Source organism: Archocentrus centrarchus (assembly GCF_007364275.1).
Source record: "Archocentrus centrarchus isolate MPI-CPG fArcCen1 chromosome 18 unlocalized genomic scaffold, fArcCen1 scaffold_23_ctg1, whole genome shotgun sequence".
NCBI lineage: Eukaryota > Metazoa > Chordata > Actinopteri > Cichliformes > Cichlidae > Archocentrus > Archocentrus centrarchus.
In genome coordinates, this window is record NW_022060145.1 from 3,004,513 (window position 1) to 3,031,155 (window position 26,643).

The 26,643-nt window shown below is 39.8% G+C and overlaps 1 protein-coding gene across 1 annotated transcript; it reads right to left on the minus strand.

The window, feature by feature from the left end:
- Window positions 1-1,536: 1,536 nt before the first annotated feature.
- LOC115775033 (uncharacterized) lies at window positions 1,537-10,265 on the minus strand. Its single transcript, XM_030722479.1, has 8 exons — window positions 10,198-10,265; window positions 9,348-9,453; window positions 9,088-9,158; window positions 6,960-8,994; window positions 6,724-6,813; window positions 5,980-6,051; window positions 3,275-3,376; window positions 1,537-2,377 (listed from the first exon to the last, which is right to left on the minus strand). The coding sequence occupies exons 2-8, from the start codon at window positions 9,421-9,423 to the stop codon at window positions 2,142-2,144; spliced, it is 2,682 nt and encodes an 893-aa protein (XP_030578339.1). The 5' UTR covers window positions 9,424-9,453; window positions 10,198-10,265; the 3' UTR covers window positions 1,537-2,141.
- Between the last annotated feature and the right edge of the window lie 16,378 nt (window positions 10,266-26,643).

The window sequence follows — 26,643 nt, forward strand, 5'->3', positions numbered from 1 at the left end:
ACCTCTCACGCTTCAGTGTGTGCCTTTGGCGTGTGTGCTTCTGCATCAATCTATCTTTCTCTGCTGACTTCTGAGTTTGTGTTCGTAGCTTGTCTTTGTCGTGTGTGTTTATGCTTTCCTCTGTATCGGTTATGAATGTGAAGCGTATGTCTCGACGCTGTAAAACCCCTGCATCTGTTTTTCATGCGTGTGGATGGTCTTCATGGGCTGTGAGCGGATGTGTGTGCGCGCTCTTGCGTGCAAGTGAATTTCTTATGAATATGGACATATCTGTTATAAATCTGCTGCATGTCTGCAGCTCTGTTATGCATTTCTGATTTTTAACACAGCTTTATAACATGCGCGTGCAGGTGTGTGCACAGCGTACCTGTCAGAAACCCACCGCACGTGTCTCTATTGTAAATCTCTCGCATGACTTTGATGTTTAACGTAGGGTATGGCTGGTTTTTCTGCTTGTCTCGCTAGCATGAGTTTGCATGATTGTGGGCATGTGCACATGTAACTGTGTGTGTATGCGTTTGCCTGCCTGCCTGCCTGCCTGCTTGGTTGTGTATTAATATGCAAGGGAAACAGCTGGCGTGGCTAATGGCTGTCCCTCCCCACGTTCCTCCCAGATCCTGTCCTCTCCTCTGCACTATGCTCATTCATCTGAACACTGCTTCTTCTTCTTCATCTTTTTCTTCTGCTGCTGCTGTTGCTCTTCTCCTCGAGGCTTCAGACAGAAGCAGGTGTGTGTGTGTGTGTGTGTGTGTGTGTGTGTGTGTGTTTGCATATGTGTGTCATATAGAAAGACATATAGAAACGGGGGAGCAAATGGTGAAAATGGGAGAAGGTTGAAAATAGGTGAATATGGGATTAGTGTTGTGGAATTATTTATGGTAATGATGAAAGAACGGAGATTGCATTAGTCTGTGGAACAGTAATGTAATCACCATGCAAATTTAAATTAAAGCTAACAGCATGGTCTTGAAGTCCAGAGAGAATGAAAGAGGAGTGGAGGAGTAGGAGGAAGAGAGAGGTTCAGCATAAGCGAGTTCAATTAGCAGAATTTAGCCTATTAATTAGTGCTATTAGCAACATCACGCTGGGGTGTTAGTGACTGAGTGTGTGTGTGTGTTTGACCGTTTGAGATTTGATTTGAAAGTGACTTGTTAAGAGCCATAAACAAGGAGCTTTGAAATGCCAGAAACAAACACGCACAAATGCAGGCCATGGAGATGTGGTTTGCATTAGCATTTTTGAGTGCATTCCTGCTCCCAGTTTGTACAAAACACACACACACACACACACACACACACACACACACACACACATACTGGTTTTGGTGTATTAGAAGGACAATTTTTTCAAACCAGTTTTTTGCAACACTAAACGGACACCCCTTTCCACTCATGCTAGAAAGATGTAGTAAATCTTAAAAAATTCTGTTTGAACTATACAACACAAATCTCACTTCAAAATTTAGATACACACATCAGAACTCAAAATACAAGAACCTGACACAATGCTGTATTAAGAGGACAAACAATAATGAGGTACTTAGCTCCGCCCATGACACAAACAGTAATTGCCAGGGCCAACTTTATTTGTCAGGACAATGGCCATACACATACACAAACATGTAATTTTCATGCATAAAAAGGCCAACATGGATAAATGAAAAATGACTAAACAGAAAGACGTGGACTGCATTTTACAGCACCTTCGATAAGTAAGCGGCAGTAGCAGTAACTTTCACTAAGCAACAGAATCCTATTTGTGAACAGAAAGGAAAAATTATGAATGGCAAAATGAAATTATGCAAGTCTGTTAAATCATCAAACAGATTAAACAAAAATTGAGTGAACAAGATGAACTTACCCATCGTCTCACAGTAGAAATAAAACTGAAACATACAGTAACCAATCCACACCAAACAATATATACTGTAAAATATCAGTATGTTTACATATTCTGTTCAACAGCCAGTTTGCCAATATAACTGGAATACTGTCAGCCCTTCTCCTGCCTCCACAAGATGAAATATTTAAATTGTCCACCAGTGATATCATCAGGACACAGAGATTGCTTCTGGTCTAACCCTTAATATCCCATGTGTCCTGATGATATCACTAAAGGACAATTCATCACATTCCCATATTCTATCCAGGATTTTCTTTTCTTTTCACAGTTATGCCCCGATTCCTTACAAAATCTCTTATGTTTTGGATAGAGCGGGCAGCCAGAGCAGGATCTTCAGCCTTCTTGCATTGCTGGCATTCAATCATAGTGGCCAGTTTTCCTTTTTTGATGTGTTCGCCAAAATGTCTCATGACTGCGACAACCTCCATGGGAGACCATGGATTCTTTTTTGCTCTCCTAGCACTTTCCAGAGATACTAGAAAAAAGACAAATAAATTATTAATGAAAACCAACTCCATTTTAAACAGTTTTTAAATAAGGAAATTTGTGTTTAGTATATTATTTGTTAAAACAATGGTTCTTGGCTATAAATTATGTACTGATGTAATGCCTGTTTATTCCCCTTTTAAAATGTGCATTAATAAAGAACATACATTAGCGGGACAAGCTACAGAAATGAGCATGTGCGTTGCACAGATGAAAATAAATTTCTGCCAATGCTAAACAGCTTATTCTGCCATTGACACTTGCTTGGTAAGTGTGGTTGATTATATGATTGAATTCTGAAAAAAAGGCATTTTCGTAATTTAAAAATAGTATTTGTTTGACAAACAGGCCTCAGCAGCTTTCATAGAACCATCCAAAGCCAAAAGAGGCTTGCTGGTCCCTAGATCCCACTCAGCACCACGTTTCTCTATAGGTGCTGTATCAGCAAAAGCCCAAAGTTGAGAACCCTGGTGTACTAAATCTAACTTAATAACCAAATTAGAAAATATATTCCCATTGCTTTGCTTATTACAGTTTTTTGGTGTTTTGCTGTTTTGAAAAAACATTACAGATTAAAATATGTATAAAGAAAGTACTATAAACATTAGTCATATTACTGATCACTAAATTGCATCTATTTTCTAGCATCTGAATATTGACAGTTTGAAAATGTATCAATTTAATACAAGGTACAGTTTTATATGGTATGTGCATTTAGGCCAGATATATTAGCTAAAATATCAGCTCACAGTATCCTGCAGAAAGAGAATGGTCACCATATTGCCTTTGGGTGGTGTGGATAATTTCTTTTGACCATGCTTTAGTTGTGCTTTTGTGCTTAAGTAATTTGGTGTTTAGTGACTTGTGTATGTGTGGTAGCATTTACCAGAATGTTTATTTGTGTTCTTTTTTCTGCTGGGCTCTTTGTCCTTCTTCTTTAGTTTTCTGTTGGGTTCTTTCTCCTTAGCATCTGTGTGTTTACTTTGTGCTGAAATGAAGAAAGAAAAGATTATAAAACAAAAAATAACAATGGTCTGGATGAGCATTTATTTGTTGTAGGTAGGTTTCTTAAATACTGTGAAGTCCAAGATTCTCCTTTATGGTGTTAAGCAACTAATGGATAAATAATGAATTTATTCTCTTAATGATGAAATCCAGATGTACGGTTTAGACTTGTAGTTCACAGCGACACATGGATGTGTGATATGCCCAGTGCTACTACAGCTTATAACAAAAGGCATGGAGCTGACTTATGCACTAAAATAAGACTCAAGCAGTGACTGGAAAGTCGACCAGCTTTTGCAAAACAAGGATGCGAGCACAGAGAGAACTAAGCAAACCAGGTAACTAACAAGGAGACATTCCACCAAATACATACTTTAGTAGATCAGCCCCTTCTTTAAGGTCAGATGGTCACCACAGCAAGTCAACCTCTTCCACCTCCCCTTGTTCTCTACATTTTCTATCCTCACACCAACTATCTGTTAAGTTTCCTCATCCACATCCATCAATCTCTTTGGTCCCCCTCTCTCTCTCCTGCCTAGCAGCTCCATCTCTAACATTCTTTGATCAATATGTCCACTGTCCCTCTGCACATGCCCAAAACAATCTTAGTCTGGCCTCTCTAACTTTTTCTCCTAACTGTCCAACCTGCGTATTCCCTCTGACATTTTCGTTCCAAATCCTATCCATCCTCATTAGTCCCACAAAGAATCTTAACATCTAAGCCTCTGTCACATCCAGCTCAGCCTTCTGCTCAGTGCCACTGTCTCTAAATCATACAATATAGCTGGACTCACTCTTCTCTTTTAAACCTTTCCTTTTACTATTGCTGCAACTCTTTGGTCACACACCACTCCTGAAAATTTTCTCCATTCATTCCATCCTGCCTGTACTCTCTTCCTCACCTCTTTTTCATGACTCTTCATTTCTCTGGATAGTTGATCTACTTAAATTCCTCCACTTTTGCAACCTCTGCTCCTTGTAACCGGACTGTTCTACCACCGTCCTCATTCACACTCATATTCTGTCTCACAACTGACTTTCATTCCTCTTCTTTCCAGTGCAAGCTTTTATCTCTCGAAATTCTCTTTTACCTGTTCCCTGCTCTCACTGCAAATCATGATACTGTATGCAAACATCATATTACATGGAGATTCCTGTCTGACCTCAACTGTTAGTCTGTCCATCAGCAGGACAAATAAGGGGCTCAGAGTTGATCCTTGATGCAGTCCCACCTTCAACTTGAAACTGTCAGATCTCAAAACTACATGCTTGTTGGGAGGTTGCATCGCTACTCCTTGTTAATGAGGGGATGCCTCACAGATAGAGCCTTCTGTCTGCAGTTGGGGCAGTTTTCTTCCTCGGTGGCCCCTCTGACCTGTGGGCTTCCCCCGGGGTCAGTTCTTGGTGCTCTACAGTTCTCCATTTACATGCTACCCTGGGGTCGATATTTAGGAAGTATAATATTCCTTTTCACTGCTTTGCTGACGATGTGCAGGTTTACAGGCCATTAAAGGCACCTTCCAAGAAATGTATTTATGCTGTGTTTAATTGCATGAGGGATATTAAGACAAAGATAGACTTAAAGTTCTTAAGATTAAATTAAAACAAAACAGATTGTCCTGTTTGGTCACCCTGACTTGGTCCAGGTTCTTACCATTTCTCTTGGCCTACTAGCACCTTATATACCATCACAGGTAAGGAATCTTGGTGTTATTGATGGGGCGTTCAAATTAGACAAGCAGATTAGCTCTGTGGTCAAGGCTAGCTTCTTTCAGCTTCGGCTTCTAGCCAGAGTCAAACCTTATCTTAGAAGGGGCAATTTAGAAAAAGTCATTCATGCCTTTATTACATTGTGCTTAGATTAATGTAACTCCCTGTACTTAAGCATTGGCCAGTCTGAACTCAACTGTCTGCAGCTTGCTCAGCTTGCTTCACTGGCTTCCGGTTAGGTAAAGGATTGATTTTAAGATTATTTTATTTGTTTTTAAGTCTTAGAATGGACTGGCTTAGTTATCTGACCTTGTTAAGGTGCAGCTTCGGGGAAGAAGCTGAGGATGTAGACAAATGTTTGATTAAAACATTTAAATACAGTTTAAGCTGAACTGGTATGTACTTTAAAATCAGGGAAGTTAAAATATGGTTTAAGTTGAAACATATTTACATTAGAAATAAACAGTTGAAAGCTAAGAACATTATTTGCTTAAGTTGATTCATCATTGTGAATGGTATGATAGGAAGTGCTTTTATTTTTATATTAGGAAGTGCAAGCCTAGACGCTGTAGTTGCTGTTGTGCACACTGAAAAGCAGCAGCCATGCCTATATGTTAATTGTTGCACTGTAATGTATTCAATGAGTAAATTGTTAGATTGAAAAGACTGTCCTGGTCATCAGTTATAGCTACTACTTCTGTATTCTACATTCAGATCACTTGAAATTTAGCTTACATATCACCCATTTATTTGAACTGTTGCTGTGACAACAAAATTGAAATGAGTGAAGAAGGTCTGAATCCACTGTGCATTAGTTCATAGCCTAAAAGCAATCAAAAATGGTGACATGTTAGTATACTGAGGATATGGGCTAACCTTGTGATAATGGCGCAGACATGCCTGGAGGTTCCTCGACAGGTTGCCTAGCCATCAATGGTCCTGCAGAACCTGTAAAAAAATATAATATATTTCATTGCATACATAGAAAGATGAGTAGAAGTATTACAGTGAAATTTTGGTTAACTTGCTATGTGGAAAGGTAATGTTTACTCTCATAATAATAATAATAATAATAATAATAATAATAATAATAATATCTTATGGTTATTTGCCTTTTCCACTGAAATTTGAAGTCCTTGGGACTGAATTTGATTTGGCACATGAAGTCAAGTTTGGACAAAAGCACACTTTTACAGAATAAACCAGGAAATGTTCAAAAATCTAATTGACATACTACACCCTTTGCCATCTTTTTATGCGACTTCAGAGAGACCCATCTGTAGAACACAAACCAACTGTGGAAGTCTCTTTGCATGAGTGCTCAATTGCTATCTGGGACCTAAGTCATTCAGGCCCTTGCTGTTTTCTAGTATTTCAGATATAAATTAATGTCCCCTCAATATATGTCTGAAATACTAGAAAACAGCAAGAAATTTTAGTTATTGACTTGACAGTGAAATTAAAATTGGTTACGAATACAACATAGCATGTAGCTAAACTGTTGAAAGTCTAACCATCTGGTGACAATAAATACACACTAGGTTCCTCAACAGATTCCACATATATATATATATATATATATATATATATATATATATATATATATCACACAGTACTTACCGGTCTGTGGATGTGTGAGATTTGCTTCATCTACCTCACTCTCAGCATCGACCTCACTCTCAGCATCTGAATCGGTCAACTGTAGGTTGTCTAGTAAAATAAATTATATTGCCTTAATGAACCATGGGGTTAAAGTGTTATAAGTTGCCTATGCACAATGTGTGTTCCATTTTGCTACAATATATTTGCTAGAAACATGTCTAATTTTTAATGTAAACAACTTTAAATGGCATTACCTTCGATTTCAATCTCGTCAAGTGTTTTGCCTTGAAGGCTTCTGAGAGATCCTTTCTCCATGGCAAGCAGCAGTTTGGATATCTTGGCCAGCTGGGTAGTAGCCTCAGGAAGTCTGTAATATTCACGATGAACGCGAATATCGTGGCCAAGGAAGTTAGCAACTTGGTCCAACTCGTGATTCTTGAGGTTCAAGATCTGAGACAAAGTTGCAACATATTTGCGTAATTGCGTTGACCTGAGGAGCTCAGGGTTTTCAGCCCCACATTCACTGGCATAAAACCTCAAACAGTCCTGTCCTCTGTAGGGAGTCAGACAATGAGGTCTGGCAAACAGGAACAGGTTTTCTGCCAGAACACCACAGTCTTTTCTTTTTTCTATTAGGTGTGTTATGGCATTCACCATGTCTGGCGAGAGTAACACTGCAACCTTCCGGCCTCTTTTACCCCTTAATTCAACACGACTGAAGTGTTGACAAAGGCGAAGTTCAAATTCTGTCAGTCCAAATGCGACGTCCTTATGCAGGGGACTTGTGTCTCTTTCCAGAAAGCCATTCATTGTCATCTTTGAAATTTCTCCCCCTCTTCTTCTGTTAAAAAGTATTATATTTGCCATGGTGGCTTTACACAGTTCACTATATGATTTTGGTGAACTATTGTCTTCCAAGTCCTTCAATGCTTGTTCTGTAGTCTTCTCCAGATGTCTGTGAAGACGCTGAACATCTTTGGTGAAAGGAAGAGTGGAGGGCTTGTTAAACTGCCGCTCATTCAACGTAGTTAAAGCGGTGTGAGAGATGAGTTCAGACCACTTTGTAGCATAGAGAGTTTTGAAACTCTGGGTTGACTTTATCAGCGTACTGTCTTGTGCCATGAGTGCTCTGCAATGTAAAATATCACTGACTTTCTGTAGTGAGTGACCTAACTTTAGAGCAAGGCTTGGAGTACGGTAGCAGTGCTTTTCTTCATCATACCCGGATACTTTCTTGACCGCTTTGATAACCACATCAAAATTTTCAGGTCTCACAGCATCCTCAAGACTATGTATTGAGAATTCCTTGCGAAGCGTGAGCAGGAGTCTTCCAGATTCTCTGAGTCTCTGGCGAATGTAGTCATATTTGGTGGGATCCTGTCCATATTTGTTAAAGAATGATTGGGCCAGCTGAAGAATAGAGAAGTCACTTCGCACAGTAGAAGTTATTTCATCATCTTTCATAACAGCTAACACGCTCCAAACACCTGGTGATATCTGCTGACACAAAGCTGACTCATTCATAGAGGCCAAAGACAAAACTTTTTTTCTTCCAATCTCTGAAGTGGCTTCTACTGCTTTTGAAGAACATTTTCGAACATGTCGCCAAAGATCTCGTCGCAGATATAATGCCTGGCAGTACATGCAGTGAATGTAATCTTTTGCATTGTACTTTTTCTTTGATGTGCGTCTTAGTTTTAGTGATCCAACTCCACTCGCCAAGACCTCTGAGTTATGCTTGTGGTTTCCCTTGTTGCGAAGCTTTATAAGCATTTTCATACGTTGTTTGGACCTCTTGGGAAGACTTAAAACTTGAGCAACATCTGCATGTGTTTTCTCGTGAGTTTTTAAGTGACGTGTAAACTTTGTCTGTAGTTTCCCACAAATGTAGCAGTAAGTTTTATTTCTGAGCAAGGATGACGTGTTTGAGACTTTTTCAGCCATGGCATCAGCACCATCATCAACAAATATGTCTTCGGCATCAGCGTTTCCTATATTGCCAGTAACTCTTGATACTTCAAGCTGACTTGTGCTGATCATATCTTCAGTTGATGATTCTGCAGCTTCAGAAACGGGCTCTCTGTTTTCCTCTACAAAACTTTCTTGGTGGTGTCTTTTGTTTTTGGAAGAAGACTTGCTGGTGGAGACCTCACAATTCTGTACTTGTTTGTAACTGATTTTTAAAGGCTCTGATCTGTCATCGCATGAGCTGTTTGAATCATCTATGGAATCAGGAACATACTCCTCTTCTGATGATACCACCTCACTTGAACTTGGTTCTGTACAGACCTGATAATGATTAAAAACCATCTTATATACATATATTATATTTTGCATACTTGGAAAGCATTGCACTGAGAATAATTCTACTAAAAAGCTTACCACTTGCAGAAGTTCAGTGATGTCCACCTTGTGTTTAACATAACACTTTTTGTGCCAGGACTGGTTGCAAACTAGAAAGAGAAAATTAAGAATTAATAAAGAAGGTAGCATGGAAAGTACTTAAAAAGTCAGTGCAGCAGCAAATGGCTCATTTTAAACATATAGCACAGCTACACATGGAACAGGTTTTTAAAAGTGTTCCTGTGGCATCACATTCAAAAGATACAGATGAAGCCCCCCTTCCATTTTCAAAAAATTACCTTTACATCTCACACCAGTCCATTTCAGAGGTGCAAAAGGTCCTCCACATGAAACACATTTTTCTAAACTTGACATTTTGTCAGGGACAAGATCATGATCACAGTCCTGTTGACCAAAAAAAAAGTGTAATCATAAGATAAGAATCTTAACGGACACTTGTGTAGTGTAGAATATCAAAACCAATGAATCGTTTGTACTCTGTTTCTATAAAAACATGAATTAAGGATGAAAGTGACATGATTTGTATGTGTTATCCCTGTTGTGAATGAAATTGTTTAGAAATTAGAAACTTAAAACCTTAAATCTACATTAATAACTTGTTGCCATGTAAAATTCAGAGGAAAAATTACACACCTGGAATAACAGAAAAAAGATCCCCTCTCAACCTAGCTTGTTCTTCAGCAGAACAAACCTAACTAATCAACTAAAATAGAATAAAAACATACATTCACTGTGGATTTACTCTACCAGTTAAAAGTTTGGACCCAACTTCTCATTCTCATTAAAATGAGAAGGTGTGTCAAAACTTTTGACTGGTATTGTACATAAATATATTGTATAAAAGCATGCATGGAGCATGACCATTAAGAATATGGTCATGCTCCATATTCTTGATGGTGAGCAGATATCTCACCTGAAAAAAACAAAAAACAACCCCACCCCACCCCAAAAAATAATTTGAATATACGAGCTTCAGAAGACTGAACTGGATGTATAATCTTCATAATGTATTAACTTGTGAAATTAAAGATTACAAAAACCAACTGAATCTATACACAACTGAATATAATTCATATGTGTGAAAATTTAAAAAGTAAAAGTTAAGAAGTCGTTAGAGATGAAAATTACCTCTGGTGAGTTGCCCGAAAATGATGTGCAGGCGTCCACATCAGAAGCCTGACACAGCAACTCTTTGGAGAGCTTAAAATGAAGGGATGAACACTGAATGAGACTATGCTTCTAAATTAAAAAAAAAGAAATAATGTCCACCTAATGTATGAACCTATCCAGCTGAGTATTAAACAGGACCTGTGTGTCTGCGCACTTCTAAATGTAACTTTCGTTCTTTTGTACTTGTATTTTCAAAAATCAGTCCTCCAAATTCCTGCATCTTACATGTTGAGTATTACATAGGACCTGTGTATCTGAATAGCACTGAATATCACTCTCATGAGTTTGTTTTATAAAGTAAATAACTCATTGAAGGTGTAAATTACCTCTGGTGAGTTGTCTGGAAAATATTTGCATGCGTCCACATCAGCAGCCTGACACGGCATCTCTTTGGAGACCTGAAATGTAAAGAACAATCACTGAATGTGAGTTTGTTCATAATGTTCAAAACCGAGTCCTCCTTATTCCTGCACCTGACATGTTGAGTATTACACAGGACCTGTGTATCTGCGTGCTTCTAAGTGTAACTTTCTTTCTTTTGTACTTGTATTTTCAAAACTCAGTCCTCCTTATTCCTGCACCTGACATGTTGAGTATTACACAGGACCTGTGTATCTGCACGCTTCTAAATATAACCTTCATTCTTTTGTACTTGTATTTTCAAAAATCAGTCCTCCAAATTCCTGCATCTTACATGTTGAGCATTACATAGGACCTCTGTATCTGAATAGTGCTGAATATCACTCTCATGAGTTTGTTTTATAAAGTAAATAGGTCATTGAAGATGAAAATTACCTCTGGTGAGTTGTCTGGAAAAGATCTGCATGCGTCCACATCAGCAGCCTGACACAGCATCTCTTTGGAGACCTAAAATGTAAAGAACAATCACTGAACATGAGTTTGTTCATAATGTTCAAAACCGAGTCCTCCTTATTCCTGCACCTGACATGTTGAGTATTACACAGGACCTGTGTGTCCCTGTGCTTCTAAATGTAACTTTCTTTCTTTTGTACTTGTATTTTCAAAACTCAGTCCTCCTTATTCCTGCACCTGACATGTTGAGTATTACACAGGACCTGTGTATATGCGCACTTCTAAATATAACCTTCATTCTTTTGTACTTGTATTTTCAAAACTCAGTCCTCCAAATTCCTGCATCTTACATGTTGAGCATTACATAGGACCTCTGTATCTGAATAGTGCTGAATATCACTCTCATGAGTTTGTTTTATAAAGTAAATAGGTCATTGAAGATGAAAATTACCTCTGGTGAGTTGTCTGGAAAAGATCTGCATGCGTCCACATCAGCAGCCTGAAACGACATCTCTTTGGAGACCTGAAATGTAAAGAACAATCACTGAATGTGAGTTTGTTCATAATGTTCAAAACCGAGTCCTCCTTATTCCTGCACCTGACATGTTGAGTATTACACAGGACCTGTGTGTCCCTGTGCTTCTAAATGTAACTTTCATTGTTTTGTACTGTTATTTTCAAAACTGAGTCCTCCTTATTCCTGCACCTGACATGTTGAGTATTACACAGGTCCTGTGTATCTGCGCGCTTCTAAATATAACCTTCATTCTTTTGTACCTGTATTTTCAAAAATCAGTCCTCCAAATTCCTGCATCTTACATGTTGAGCATTACATAGGACCTCAGTATCTGAATAGTACTGAATATCACTCTCATGAGTTTGTTTTATAAAGTAAATAGGTCATTGAAGATGAAAATTACCTCTGGTGAGTTGTCTGGAAAAGATCTGCATGCGTCCACATCAGCAGCCTGACACGGCATCTCTTTGGAGACCTGAAATGTAAAGAACAATCACTGAATGTGAGTTTGTTCATAATGTTCATAATGTTCAAAACCGAGTCCTCCTTATTCCTGCACCTGACATGTTGAGTATTTCATACAGGACCTGTGTATCTGCGTGCTTCTAAGTGTAACTTTCATTCTTTTGTACTTGTATTTTCAAAACTCAGTCCTCCTTATTCCTGCACCTGACATGTTGAGTATTACACAGGACCTGTGTATGTGCGCGCTTCTAAATATAACCTTCATTCTTTTGTACCTGTATTTTCAAAAATCAGTCCTCCAAATTCCTGCATCTTACATGTTGAGCATTACATATAACCTCTGTATCTGAATAGTGCTGAATATCACTCTCATGAGTTTGTTTTATAAAGTAAATAGGTCATTGAAGATGAAAATTACCTCTGGTGAGTTGTCTGGAAAAGATCTGCATGCGTCCACATCAGCAGCCTGACACGGCATCTCTTTGGAGACCTAAAATGTAAAGAACAATCACTGAACATGAGTTTGTTCATAATGTTCAAAACCGAGTCCTCCTTATTCCTGCACCTGACATGTTGAGTATTACACAGGACCTGTGTATCTGTGTGCTTCTAAGTTTAACTTTCATTCTTTTGTACTTGTATTTTCAAAACTCAGTCCTCCTTATTCCTGCACCTGACATGTTGAGTATTACACAGGACCTGTGTATCTGCGTGCTTCTAAGTGTAACTTTCATTCTTTTGTACTTGTATTTTCCAAACTCAGTCCTCCAAATTCCTGCATCTTACATGTTGAGCATTACATAGGACCTCAGTATCTGAATAGTACTGAATATCACTCTTATGAGTTTGTTTTATAAAGTAAATAGGTCATTGAAGATGAAAATTACCTCTGGTGAGTTGTCTGGAAAAGATCTGCATGCGTCCACATCAGCAGCCTGACACGGCATCTCTTTGGAGACCTGAAATGTAAAGAACAATCACTGAATGTGAGTTTGTTCATAATGTTCAAAACCGAGTCCTCCTTATTCCTGCACCTGACATGTTGAGTATTACACAGGACCTGTGTATCTGCGTGCTTCTAAGTGTAACTTTCTTTCTTTTGTACTTGTAGTTTCAAAACTCAGTCCTCCTTATTCCTGCACCTGACATGTTGAGTATTACACAGGACCTGTGTATCTGCGCGCTTCTAAATATAACCTTCATTCTTTTGTACTTGTATTTTCAAAAATCAGTCCTCCAAATTCCTGCATCTTACATGTTGAGCATTACATAGGACCTCTGTATCTGAATAGTGCTGAATATCACTCTCATGAGTTTGTTTTATAAAGTAAATAGGTCATTGAAGATGAAATTACCTCTGGTGAGTTGTCTGGAAAAGATCTGCATGCGTCCACATCAGCAGCCTGAAACGACATCTCTTTGGAGACCTGAAATGTAAAGAACAATCACTGAATGTGAGTTTGTTCATAATGTTCAAAACCGAGTCCTCCTTATTCCTGCACCTGACATGTTGAGTATTACACAGGACCTGTGTGTCCCTGTGCTTCTAAATGTAACTTTCATTCTTTTGTACTGGTATTTTCAAAACTCAGTCCTCCTTATTCCTGCACCTGACATGTTGAGTATTACACAGGACCTGTGTATCTGCGCGCTTCTAAATATAACCTTCATTCTTTTGTACCTGTATTTTCAAAAATCAGTCCTCCAAATTCCTGCATCTTACATGTTGAGCATTACATAGGACCTCAGTATCTGAATAGTACTGAATATCACTCTCATGAGTTTGTTTTATAAAGTAAATAGGTCATTGAAGATGAAAATTACCTCTGGTGAGTTGTCTGGAAAAGATCTGCATGCGTCCACATCAGCAGCCTGACACGGCATCTCTTTGGAGACCTGAAATGTAAAGAACAATCACTGAATGTGAGTTTGTTCATAATGTTCATAATGTTCAAAACCGAGTCCTCCTTATTCCTGCACCTGACATGTTGAGTATTACACAGGACCTGTGTATCTGCGTGCTTCTAAGTGTAACTTTCATTCTTTTGTACTTGTATTTTCAAAACTCAGTCCTCCTTATTCCTGCACCTGACATGTTGAGTATTACACAGGACCTGTGTATCTGCGCGCTTCTAAATATAACCTTCATTCTTTTGTACTTGTATTTTCAAAAATCAGTCCTCCAAATTCCTGCATCTTACATGTTGAGCATTACATAGGACCTCTGTATCTGAATAGTGCTGAATATCACTCTCATGAGTTTGTTTTATAAAGTAAATAGGTCATTGAAGATGAAAATTACCTCTGGTGAGTTGTCTGGAAAAGATCTGCATGCGTCCACATCAGCAGCCTGAAACGACATCTCTTTGGAGACCTGAAATGTAAAGAACAATCACTGAATGTGAGTTTGTTCATAATGTTCAAAACCGAGTCCTCCTTATTCCTGCACCTGACATGTTGAGTATTACACAGGACCTGTGTGTCCCTGTGCTTCTAAATGTAACTTTCATTCTTTTGTACTGGTATTTTCAAAACTGAGTCCTCCTTATTCCTGCACCTGACATGTTGAGTATTACACAGGACCTGTGTATCTGCGCGCTTCTAAATGTAACTTTCATACTTTTGTACTTGTATTTTCAAAAATCAGTCCTCCAAATTCCTGCATCTTACATTTTGAGCATTACATAGGACTTCAGTATCTGTATAGTACTGAATATCACTCTCATGAGTTTGTTTTATAAAGTAAATAGGTCATTGAAGATGAAAATTACCTCTGGTGAGTTGTCTGGAAAAGATCTGCATGCGTCCACATCAGCAGCCTGACACGGCATCTCTTTGGAGACCTGAAATGTAAAGAACAATCACTGAACGTGAGTTTGTTCATAATGTTCAAAACCGAGTCCTCCTTATTCCTGCACCTGACATGTTGAGTATTACACAGGACCTGTGTGTCCCTGTGCTTCTAAATGTAACTTTCATTCTTTTGTACTTGTATTTTCAAAACTCAGTCCTCCTTATTCCTACACCTGACATGTTGAGTATTACACAGGATCTATGTCTAGACACAGATACTATATCCCATACTAGTTAATATATATATAAATATTAGCTCAGCATAAATTTTTTTACATGTGACAGTCTATGACATTTTGAATAGTACTGAACAAGTTGGAATAGTGTAGTCTGATTAAGTCTTTCTGCAAGATCTGCTTTTTCAGGCTCTGTGCTCCTCACTTATGTTTTTGACTATATTGAAAGTGTGTGCTACAGCTTGATATATCCTTCAAAATTGTGTTCAAAGGTGGTAGAATGACTTGTGACAGTATTGTTACACTTCTATATACCTTGCTTCTCCATGGCCAGTCAGAATCACCATAATTATAAGTGATTTCTTCCCCTGGACCAATATCTTTGAGCGCAAATAAACAGAGATGGGGTCTTCCAGCCACTCTTGTAACTTTCATGTTGCTGTTTGGGTTCACCTCCTCATCATTTACCAGTCTGCCTAATGATCCATCCTCTCTGGCAGCATCAACACTGAAATATCAAGTATGCAATAAGAATAATTACGTCATGTAAGAGAAAGGATTTTGCATATTCAGTGTTAGCATGTCTGAAGAATATTCTTCCACCATCTTAAAACCATCTGGCACTGTGTTTCATAACTGAAACAACTTTTACTGATGATGAGGCAGAAAATGTTTGCATCTCTGTGTTTAGATACAAATTTAGGGGGGGAAAGAACACCTTAAAACAATCACATACCATAACTGTTGTCCATTGAACTGGAAATCAAACATAAAAACCTTGAGTGCATCATGGTAAACTTTCAATCGGTTTTCTTGTTCCTTTCTGCTTATGACTTCCCCTCTATACTCAATAAGGAAATCTCCTTTTTGAAAGCACCGACAGCTGAACACACCCCGACCTGAAGGTACACATAATAAACAAAGTAGAATAATACACTTTAAACAATGCAGAGCTGTCCAGTAGTAGCAATTAAGACTAACTTTTGAGATTATTAACTTATTCAAAATCAGTTCATAAATAAAGTATCTCTCTAGGTGTATAGAATTATCTACCCAAGAAAAAACATAATAACATAATAGCTTCTATTTTGAACAGTTGTCTCCTTTGGAATAAGACAGATGTTCTGATCATGATAGTCATAGAACATGATCTATGCTCCTAAAGTGCAGTTTAAAAATTTTAAATTAAAAACAATCTTTGTTAACAAACCTTTGCACAATAAACTCAGAACTCACCTTTAAATGAATTAATATATTTTACATTAAATCCTTCCTTATCTTCACCTAAGGAGCAGTAATAACTGGCATCATGTTTGGGATTTCTTTTTGCTCTCTGTGGCCTTGTTGCTGCCATCTCCTGCAAAAATCACATCTTGATAACTTGAGCAACAACACATTACTGTGTACAATATAATTTAATGGTATTGTATGTGAAAATGCCGTATGAATGAACAGTATCACATCTCCTACTTTCTATTGACAGGTTCTCAAAACTTTCAAATAGAAAAATTAATCTTAATCCTAAGAATTCCTATATAGTATAATTTGTGCCTGAGAAAGAATATCACACACTGATACACATCACAGACAATGACCAAATACAGACTTGACTTTTCCGGGGATTTCATGCCTCGGTTCTAATTCTGGAGTGAGCCACCATCCCTTTAAACTCTGGTACACTGACTAGCATGCTTGCTAATAACTAGCTAAACTGTTGCAAATTAGATGCTTTAAAGTATCCCAACATCAAGTAACCTACACATTCTGCATAATTGCATAAAAATATGTACCTAATTGTGTAAGGGGTTTTATATGGATCTTACCTCTTCCTCCAAAGAATCCCCTGCAAAGAATGACGCTTGTTCAATTAACACGTAAGGGCTTGCACCTGAACTGGACGGACTGTACCACATTGATAGAAGAGGAGGGGTATGACAAATAGAGAATTCTTTTGTTTCTAAAGAGCACAAGGTTTGATTTATTCAGGAACAAGAAAACAAATTTGTTTAAATAATATTTTGTTACTTTGATTCAGTATTTCAAAGTGAGTATTTTATCTTACATTTTGCTTTTATTAGGAGGCAGCAGTCACATGGTATCTCCCACCAGCAATGTTTAACCCATTATCAGGCAAGTGACTTCTTTTGATCACTTCTGCTGACCTCCTAAATGATGTCACAGCAGCTATACTTTAAAAACACATTTTTATTCAGAGACACTTTGGTATTTGTTGTATTCATTTTCACCCAAATAAGGTAGCTTAAACCTTTTAAAAAATTTTCCTTTATCTGGAAACTGCTGTCTAATGGCAGACCCAGCAGAAAAAAAGTTTTCTGATGAACCTGCCTATAGACAATCTAGACTAGCTAGACAATCCATGTGTATACAGAGTAGCATTATTACCTGGAGATAAGGACAAAATATCAATCTTTATAGTTTTATGCTAACAGTAACATAAGTAATCATGATATTTTTGCACGTTAAGTATTTTTTAAATTAATGCTTTTTATTTTTATATTTGTAATTCTGTATTACCCCATGGGTGGTTATCCATTCTTTCAAGCTTGGGTTCTCTACCACAGGCCTTGGAGCATGAGGGTTCTGCACAATATCTTAGCAGTTCCCAGAGGTGTGCTCTTCTGTATCAAGAAGTCTGATGAATCTCCGGGTATCTGTTTGAGCCACTCTTCCAGTTTGGGGGTCATTGCCTCGAGTGCTCCAGTGACCACAGGCACTACTGTTGCCTTCACCTTCCAGGCTCTTTTTAATGCTTTTTTGAGTGCTTGGTATTTTTCTAGTTTTTTTTTTGTGTTCCTTTATCCTAATGTTTCCATCATTTGGGATGGCTACATCACCACAAAAGCTTTCCTCTGCAGGTTAATGATCCCGATGTGCAGTTGGTTCGCAATTCCCATTTTGTTGTTCGGTAGCTGGAAGTCCCACAGGATCTTAGGTCATTTGTTTTCTACCACCTTGTGTGGCATCTCCCATTTTAACCTGGTTTTCTCCAGGTCATATTCTGCACAGATGTTTCTTTACACTATTCCGGCTACTTGGTTGTGGCGTTCCATGTATTCTTTTTCTGCTAGCATCTTACGTCCTGGTGTTAGGTGCTGAATTGTCTCAGGGGACTCTTTGCACAGCCTACAACTGGGGTCTTGCCTGGTGTGATAGATCTGGGCTACTATTGCTATGGTGCTCAGGACCTGCTTCTGAGCCACCATGATTAGTGCTTCTGTGCTGTGTTTTGGTCGAGCCTTTCTGTTCATTGGTAGGATTTGTTCATATCAGCCACTTCAGCTATCTGTCCCTGGTACATGCCATGCAGTAATCTTTCTTCACATTCACTGAGCACTTCATCCTTTGGAGCTATCTTTCCAATGTATTCATATATTTTGTGTGTTTCATTTAAGACGGTGGCCCTGACACTCACTATCCTCTGTCTATAGCTTCTGGATGCTGGATTTGGGATGGAGCCCTCCATGTATCGTCAGCAGCTTTTGCATTCTTAAATCAGTGGACTGAACTTCCTCCCTTTTCTATCTTATTATTCCAGCAGGGTATCTGATTACTGGTGTTGATTGGCTGGACCTTGTTACACCCATTGAGCTAACATTTCAGGCCTTACTATTTGCAGATATTTGGCTGTTGCTGCTTTCCCGATGGTTGACATTTGCTTGTGGTAAACCCAGGTACTTGTAGCTCTCCTTTATATCTGTTTTTCTGCCTTCTGACAGTGTCACACTCTGTGTGTATTACCTTCACTTCCTTTGTCAACATTGCGCCATATTTCTCCAGTCCAAATTACACTGATACATAGATATATACAAAGAGAATACAGCTTGATGTCATCCATGCAGAGGAGGTGGCTGATGGTGGCCCCATTTCTGAGTCGGTATACATAGCCAGTCTTGTTGATTATTTGGCTGAGAACATTCAGGCCCAAGCAGAACAGCAGTGGGAACAGAGCATCTCCGCATCTCCTTGGTAAATGCTATATTTGATGGAGACTTGTGCAATTGTGCAACTGGCTTGGAGTTGGCCTCAAAATTTATTCTCCACAGCCTCATCTTTCTCTCTTTCTTGCTCTCTCTCTCTCTCTGTCTCTCTCTCTGTCTCTCTCTCTGTCTCTCTCTCTCTCTCTCTCTCTCTATATATATATATATATATATATATATATATATATATATATATATATTTAAATATATACACTGCTCAAAAAAAATAAAGGTAACACTCAAATAACACATCCTAGATTTGAATGAATGAAATATTCTCATTGAATACTTTGTTCTGTACAAAGTTGAATGTGCTGACAACAAAATCACATAAAAATCATCAATGAAAATCAAATTTATTAACCAATGGATGCCTGGATTTGGAGTCACACACAAAATTAAAGTGGAAAAACACACTACAGGCCGATCCAACTTTGATGTAATGTCTTTAAAACAAGTCAAAATAAGGCTCAGTATTGTGTGTGGCCTCCACGTGCCTGTATGACCTCCCTACAATGCCTGGGCATGCTCCTGATGAGGTGCCGGATGGTCTCCTGAGGGATCTCCTCCCAGACCTGGACTAAAGCATCCGCCAACTCCTGGACAGTCTGTGGTGCAACGTGACGTTGGTAGATGGAGTGAGACATGATGTGCCAGATATGCTCAATCAGATTCAGGTCTGGGGAACGGGCGGGACAGTCCATAGCTTCAATGCCTTCATCTTGCAGGAACTGCTGACACACTCCAGCCACATACAGTAAGGTCTAGCATTGTCCTGCATTAGGAGAAACCCAGGGCCAACCGCACCAGCATATGGTCTCACAAGGGGTCTGAGGATCTCATCTTGGTACCTAATGGCAGTCATGCTGCCTCTGGCGAGCACATGGAGGGCTGTGCGGCCCTCCAAGGAAATGCCACCCCACACCTTTACTGACCCACTGCCAAACCGGTCATGCTGAAGGATGTTGCAGGCAGCAGATCGCTCTCCACGGCGTCTTCAGACTCTGTCACGTCTGTCACATGTGCTCAGTGTGAACCTGCTTTCATCTGTGAAGAGCACAGGGCGCCAGTGGCGAATTTGCCAATCCTGGTGTTCTCTGGCAAATGCCAAGCGTCCTGCACGGTGTTGGGCTGTGAGCACGTGGACGTCGGGCCCTCATACCATCCTCATGGAGTCGGTTTCTAACCATTTGTGCAGACACATGCACATTTGTGGCCTGCTGGAGGTAATTTTGCAGGGCTCTGGCAGTGCTCCTCCTGTTCCTCCTTGCACAAAGGCGGAGGTAGCGGTCCTGCTGCTGGGTTGTTTCCCTCCTACGGCCTCCTCCACGTCTCCTGGTGTACTGGCCTGTCTCCTGGTAGCGCCTCCAGCCTCTGGACACTACGCTGACAGACACAGCAAACCTTCTTGCCACAGCTTGCATTGATGTGCCATCCTGGATGAGCTGCACTACCTGAGCCACTTGTGTGGGTTGTAGAGTCCGTCTCATGCTACCACGAGTGTGAAAGCACCACCAACATTCAAAAGTGACCAAAACATCAGCCAGAAAGCATAGGTACTGAGAAGTGGTCTGTGGTCCCCACCTGCAGAACCACTCCTTTATTGAGTGCGTCTTGCGAATTGCCAATAATTTCCACCTGTTGTCTATTCCATTTGCACAACAGCATGTGAAACTGATTGTCAATCAGTGTTGCTTCCTAAGTGGACAGTTAGATTTCACAGAAGTTTGATTTACTTGGAGTTATATTATGTTGTTTAAGTGTTCCCTTCATTTTTTGAGCAGCGTATATACACACACACGCACACACACACACAAAACTTAATGGAGAGGTGTACTGTACTGGCTGCGAATAGAACCCTCTGACTTACTGTGAAGTGGACTGGCTCCTTCACACTGCTGTTCACCTGCTGGATGAAACCCATTATTTGACCCCATTTATCCACAAGCCCTGCACTCATGGTCAACATTGCAGATAAATATGTACTAATCTGCTCAAGTAGACCTCGACTGTTGTCTTTATGAGCATTTTTAATTTTTCAAGCTCCTCTATAACATTCAGATCATACAGTGGTGAAAACCCAAGAATCACGCTGAGGTTCAAATCCACAAAAGACATCCTCATCCAAGGAGTCAACAGAGTGAGCAAATAAAAACTCAGAGAAATTTGACAGCTATGCAAAAACATGCTTAGCTGGAAATAATGGAAGTGTTATGTTTTTTTACTTCATACTAAAATCCTGTTGGTTTTAATCAGTCTTTCCATCATACTGTGATTGTCTCGATTGCCAAGAAGGTGATACATGTACAAATGATCTGCTCTATTGTGGCCATAAGAATGTAATTTATAATTTTTTTTTGTGACAGTTTATTAGTCCTTCATCAAAATATTCATCATGTACATGTAGAAATCCATGTTCAGAATTTATTACATTTTAATAAGATAGACTTGTCTTGCATACAGAACAAATAGATTAATGTATTAAGAATTTGAAAAAATCGTGACCTCTTCTATTCTATCTGGCCTTGAATACCCTTTTTTTCATTTTCTCAATGACATAATCAACAAAATGGCAGCAGTGGAGTGCAAAAATATTGTGGTGAAAAAAATGTCTCTTTTAAGTTTTAAATTTTTTGTCATCCATGCACTTATCACACACATTTATTATTCATAATGATTCAAAATTATAAGATTTGATCAAAAGATTGGGTTTAGGCACCCAACTAAACTTTATAAAATCTTCAGTTTTATAGCATAGCGAGCAATCATATTGCCAACTCATCCCCAGTGTAACTAGCGAAACGTGAATTAGAAGGACAGTGTAATAATTAACAGGACCTTCCGGCAGACAACCAATCAGAATTAGACACTGTGTGAATATTCATGAGGTCCTGCTATTACACAACCTGCCATAGGGGGCACTGTGGCGATACACAGATTATACACAAAGTCAGGTTTATGTGTATTAAACGGACATCTTTTTTTTTTGCATTTTTCGGGTTAATGGACCAATAGAAACCATTCTACATTCTTAGAATTTCGTCAAAATTAGCAGGACACGGCCCCTGTCCTGTTAATACAAAATGTCCTTCTAGTGTGGTGTGTATTCTGACGATTTGTCCTGCTAATACACATTTACCAACGCACACACACACACACACACACACACACGCAACCACACAGCAGCCTGTGCAGTGGTGCAGGCCGTTTTACCCCTGGAGTGCGTGTGCGCCACGCTGTTGTGAAGTAGGTGCAGTTTGGCGTCCTGTCTTGTGCGGCTTTTCTTCATAAAAATGCCACTCAGCTCCTCCAGCCGAGGAATCAGGAGCAGCTGGCGGCATTTTCTCTCTTTTTTTCCCTTTTCTTCTCTCCTTTTCAGGCCGCTCTCGATGCCTCTTCACAAGTCTCTTCCTCTATTTTTAGTTTCCTGCAGTCATTTGTGCTTTTCTCAGTTTATATCCTCACTGTTTGCCTGTCTTGTGCTCCATCCCTGACTTTTGCTTTCTTCGTTTTTTATTTTCCAGGTTTGAAAAATTCACCGGCTTGTCTGCATTCCAAGGCCAGGCATTTCCGTTTTTTTTTTTTCTCTCTTCATCCATTCCCCCCTAAAAAACAAATGAATCATTTTTATTCATGATCAGACAGGCCTCTGAATGATGCTGCTGGGGGCCCAAGAGTCCAGCTGTGCATTTGAGCTCTATGCAATGATCGATGGTGAGAAACTGGGTTGTGTTTTTGTGTATGGAGGATGTTCTCTTACTATTTTCAAGTTCAGATGAAAATAATTTGAGTCTGAGGTCACTATCAAGCTAAAGTACTGCCAACGCACGTACAAGAATACTTCTTTACAGTCATACACAAGCTGCAGTTGAAGGAATGGGGAGAATGATGAAGAACTAACAAAGGAAACCGTAGACCACCCTCCTCTCTTCCTCCACTGAAGCTGAGAAGCTCATCAGCTCCCTCTGCTGGCAGGAAGCATCACTTCAGCGGGCCACTTGTTGCCTTCCTTCCACTCAATTGGCTTAATTGTGTTCTTATTTATATATTTCACCATTGATTTCGCTGTTGAGGCTGATGTGGGCTCTAATCCACAGTGACTGGCTGTCATGGTGTGATGGATGGAACAAAGCCAGCAAGCAAACACAATGCAAGATAAGTGTGACACTCTTGTGCGTGTCTGCGTGAGTCACTGTGCATGTTTCTGTTTGTTCAGTTGTGCGTCTGTGTTTGTGTCTGCGTTTGCTCTTTGTTCTCTATCAAAGTGTGTCTGTGTGCAGATTTGCAACCCCGTGTGGCTGTGCGAATGTATGTGTGCGCGACATTATGAACGTGGTAGCTGCAGGGCAAAGATGCAGGACGGCGCGTCATGATTACGCTCTGGGTGTCGCTGTGAAAACAGCGTTCAAGTCAGATGAGGTGTTGTTTTTGACCACAATGCCCAGACAAACAGAGCACCATACTGACAACAGCTATTTGCCTCTCCGTTTCTCTCTCACTCTCTCTTGCACACACACACACACACACACTTGCGCAAAATCAGACGCACACCATCCTCTCTCCTTATCCCTTGTGGCCATGCCTCCCTTGTCTGTCACTTCCTGTGTGTGTATTTATGGTTGTGTGCCAGAACAGTAAATGTATGCAGTGTCTGCCCCATTTCTTTCCCTTGCTGCCGATATGATAGAGTGGAGGAGGAGGAGGTGAGGAAAGTCCTGCAATAGATCCAGGCTTGGAAAGAAAGTCAGTGTATTACTTAAAGAGAAGGGAGGAAGACTGGAGCCAGAAAGAAGCCAGAAATAAAAGAAGTAAAAAGAGAGGGGGCTAATTTGGGGGAGGAGCAGAGGGTCAACCTGCTACCCGCCCGGCAAAAAACTTGCTGAAGAGGTCGACTTTGAGCTGAGTTGAGATTTGGTAAATCCTGCGACAGATCTGCCCAGGATGTGCAGCTGGGATAGACCCCAGCCCCCCCTGCGACTCTGAATTGGTGATTTGATTTAAAAATTAAAAAAAAAAGGTTATTGAAAAGGCCCTTGCTGTCTGAATTAGGTTGAAAGTGAATGGATAGCTCTTCTTCCTCAGCACCTCAGCAAATACCTCAGAAAACCAACAGATTCCAAATGAGACAAAATGTTGCTGTGAGGTAACACTGCTAAGCACTGCACCACTGTGCTGCCCTAGTATGGAAGTTTAGACCGTCCACAGTCTTGCACAAACGAGCTCACCGTGCAACACACAGCGAGACAGAAAAATAATGCACACTTAGATATATCTATCTATATCTCCATCTATAAATGGCACAAACACGGTTTGAAGAACTGGTAATACTTGTCTGTCTTACCCAGAGCGGACATTGCGAGACTGCCTGATCACAAATACTTCACAACCAAATAAAATGTAAATCACATGTTGTATAAGAAAAAAAAACCAGAGACACGTATTTGCATTTTTGAAACAAGGCATAAGTGTGATCCCACTGACTTTCACTTTTGGACCGAGTCTGACCTGATTTTAGCTTTGATAGCATATCATTTTCCAGGGAGTTGCCCTTGCGTCTAGTTTGGATTTTTATTGGTTTTCCTAGTTAGCACATACTGTGTGACCTTTTGCTTGTATTTGGACGGCTGCCTTCATTCCTGCCCCTATGCCGGTTTGGTTCACCTGCCTTTTACCCATCTCTGCTGTCCTGCTTTTGGGTTCTCTCTCCTGTCTCCATCACGAACCTGAAACTCAGATGAACAACAGATGTAACGTGGTCATTAAATATGACTTTGACTCACTGGATGAATAAGCATAACCCACTGAATTTTGCACACCGTGTTTCGTGGGCTACGTGGTTCTAACGCTGCATATGATTCAGAAGTTGATCAGCTTAACATTCAGATGTTTCAGTCATAACTCTCTTCATCAGGCACACGCTGCTCCTGGTATCACAGTGCTGTTTGATGCTCTAATAAACAGATTTACATTTCCAGGGCAAATGTGGGAATTACAGTAAGAATTTGGAAGTCTATGTGATGATTGTGTAGAATGTGTGACTTACCTGCAGAAGACCATCCATCCATCCATCCATCCATCCATTTTCTTCCACTTATCCAATTCAGGATCACGAGTGGGCTGGAGCCTATCCCAGCTGCCATAGAGCAAGAGGTGGGGTACACCCTGGAGAGGTTGCTAACCTGTTGCAAGGCTAGCACGCAGACACAGGCAACCATTCACATTCACATTCACACCTATGGGCAATTTAGAATCACTAATTAAACCAAACTAACTGCATGTCTTTGGACTGTGGGAGGACGCCACGCAGACACGGGGAGAACAAACCTACAAACTCCACACAGTCCAGGAAATGTGAGCTACTGCATTTTGGAAACATTTTGAACTGTTTGTGCCTTTGACCACACGTACTGAATTCTTCTATCACAATTTAACACACAAGCCTGCGGTGCATCATTTTTACCCACAATGCCTGTAAAAAGTTTGCAGCTGTTAGCTGGTGAGCGCTAGTATCATCACCTGAACTGAAAACACATTCTCCTCCTTCTGCTAGCTTATCCAAGGATGAGAGAACTTCATGTAGCCGAGAGTTTGAATGCACTTACGCGCTCAAAACATCAAGTGTAAGTATGAAAGTCTGTGATTTTGGATACAGAAAGTGAGCTTCCCCACCACACGCAGCCAGAATGTAACCGAGGCCTTCACAGAGGCTGCTAACGGGAGACATTGAGGTCAATAAGCTTCAAAGAAGCATCTAAACTTTTCAGGCCTCCCCAAAATTTGTGAGACCTCACCAAATACAAGGGTAAAACTAAAAGATAACTAGAACATAATCCTGGGTTTTATAAGATGGTCCAATTTGCCATGTTTCTTAAATGTAGATAGTAATTTGCCACCTGTGTTTGCCACTTTGACTTGTGAAAGTAATGCACAGTGCCTTTCTCTCAGCTAGTAACAACGTGCAAGAAAAGCTAAAATATTCCTTTGTTGGACTTGGAGCTTAGTGAATCTGTACCCAGTTATCTAGAGAGCTCATCCCTATAGAAAGAAAAATGAAGACAGTGAAAAAAGAAAGGAGAAAGCAGACAGAAAGGAGATAGGAGTCTCAAGAGACATATTGGAAAGCCCGAAAAAGAGGATGAAGAGACAAACAGTGAAGAGATTCAATTTCAAACATTACAATTCAATCAACATTATTCTTCCCCAGGCAGCAGTAACTGCAAGAAAGCATTAAAAACACATAAAAACATCACAAAAATTATATTACATACTCCGAAGGTCAGGATTGATTAACGATAGAGTGCACTATACTATTTCATGTCGGCGATGCAAAATATATAAGTGCATAAGAGCTTAAAGAGGGCCGGACAAAAAAAAAAAAAGTGCGCGTGTGTTATGACTGTGAATGAGAGCTGGCAAAATGGGAAGATTAACGAAAGGTAGAGAGGCTGTGAAAAAAGGCTGTACTTAGCAAAAGGAGACAGAAAATGCTTGTAAAGAGGATCGAGTGATAAAAAAAGCTGATAAAAGGAGAGAAATATGCTTTAGCCAGAGCTTGTATGAGCGGGAAATTATCTAAAATGAT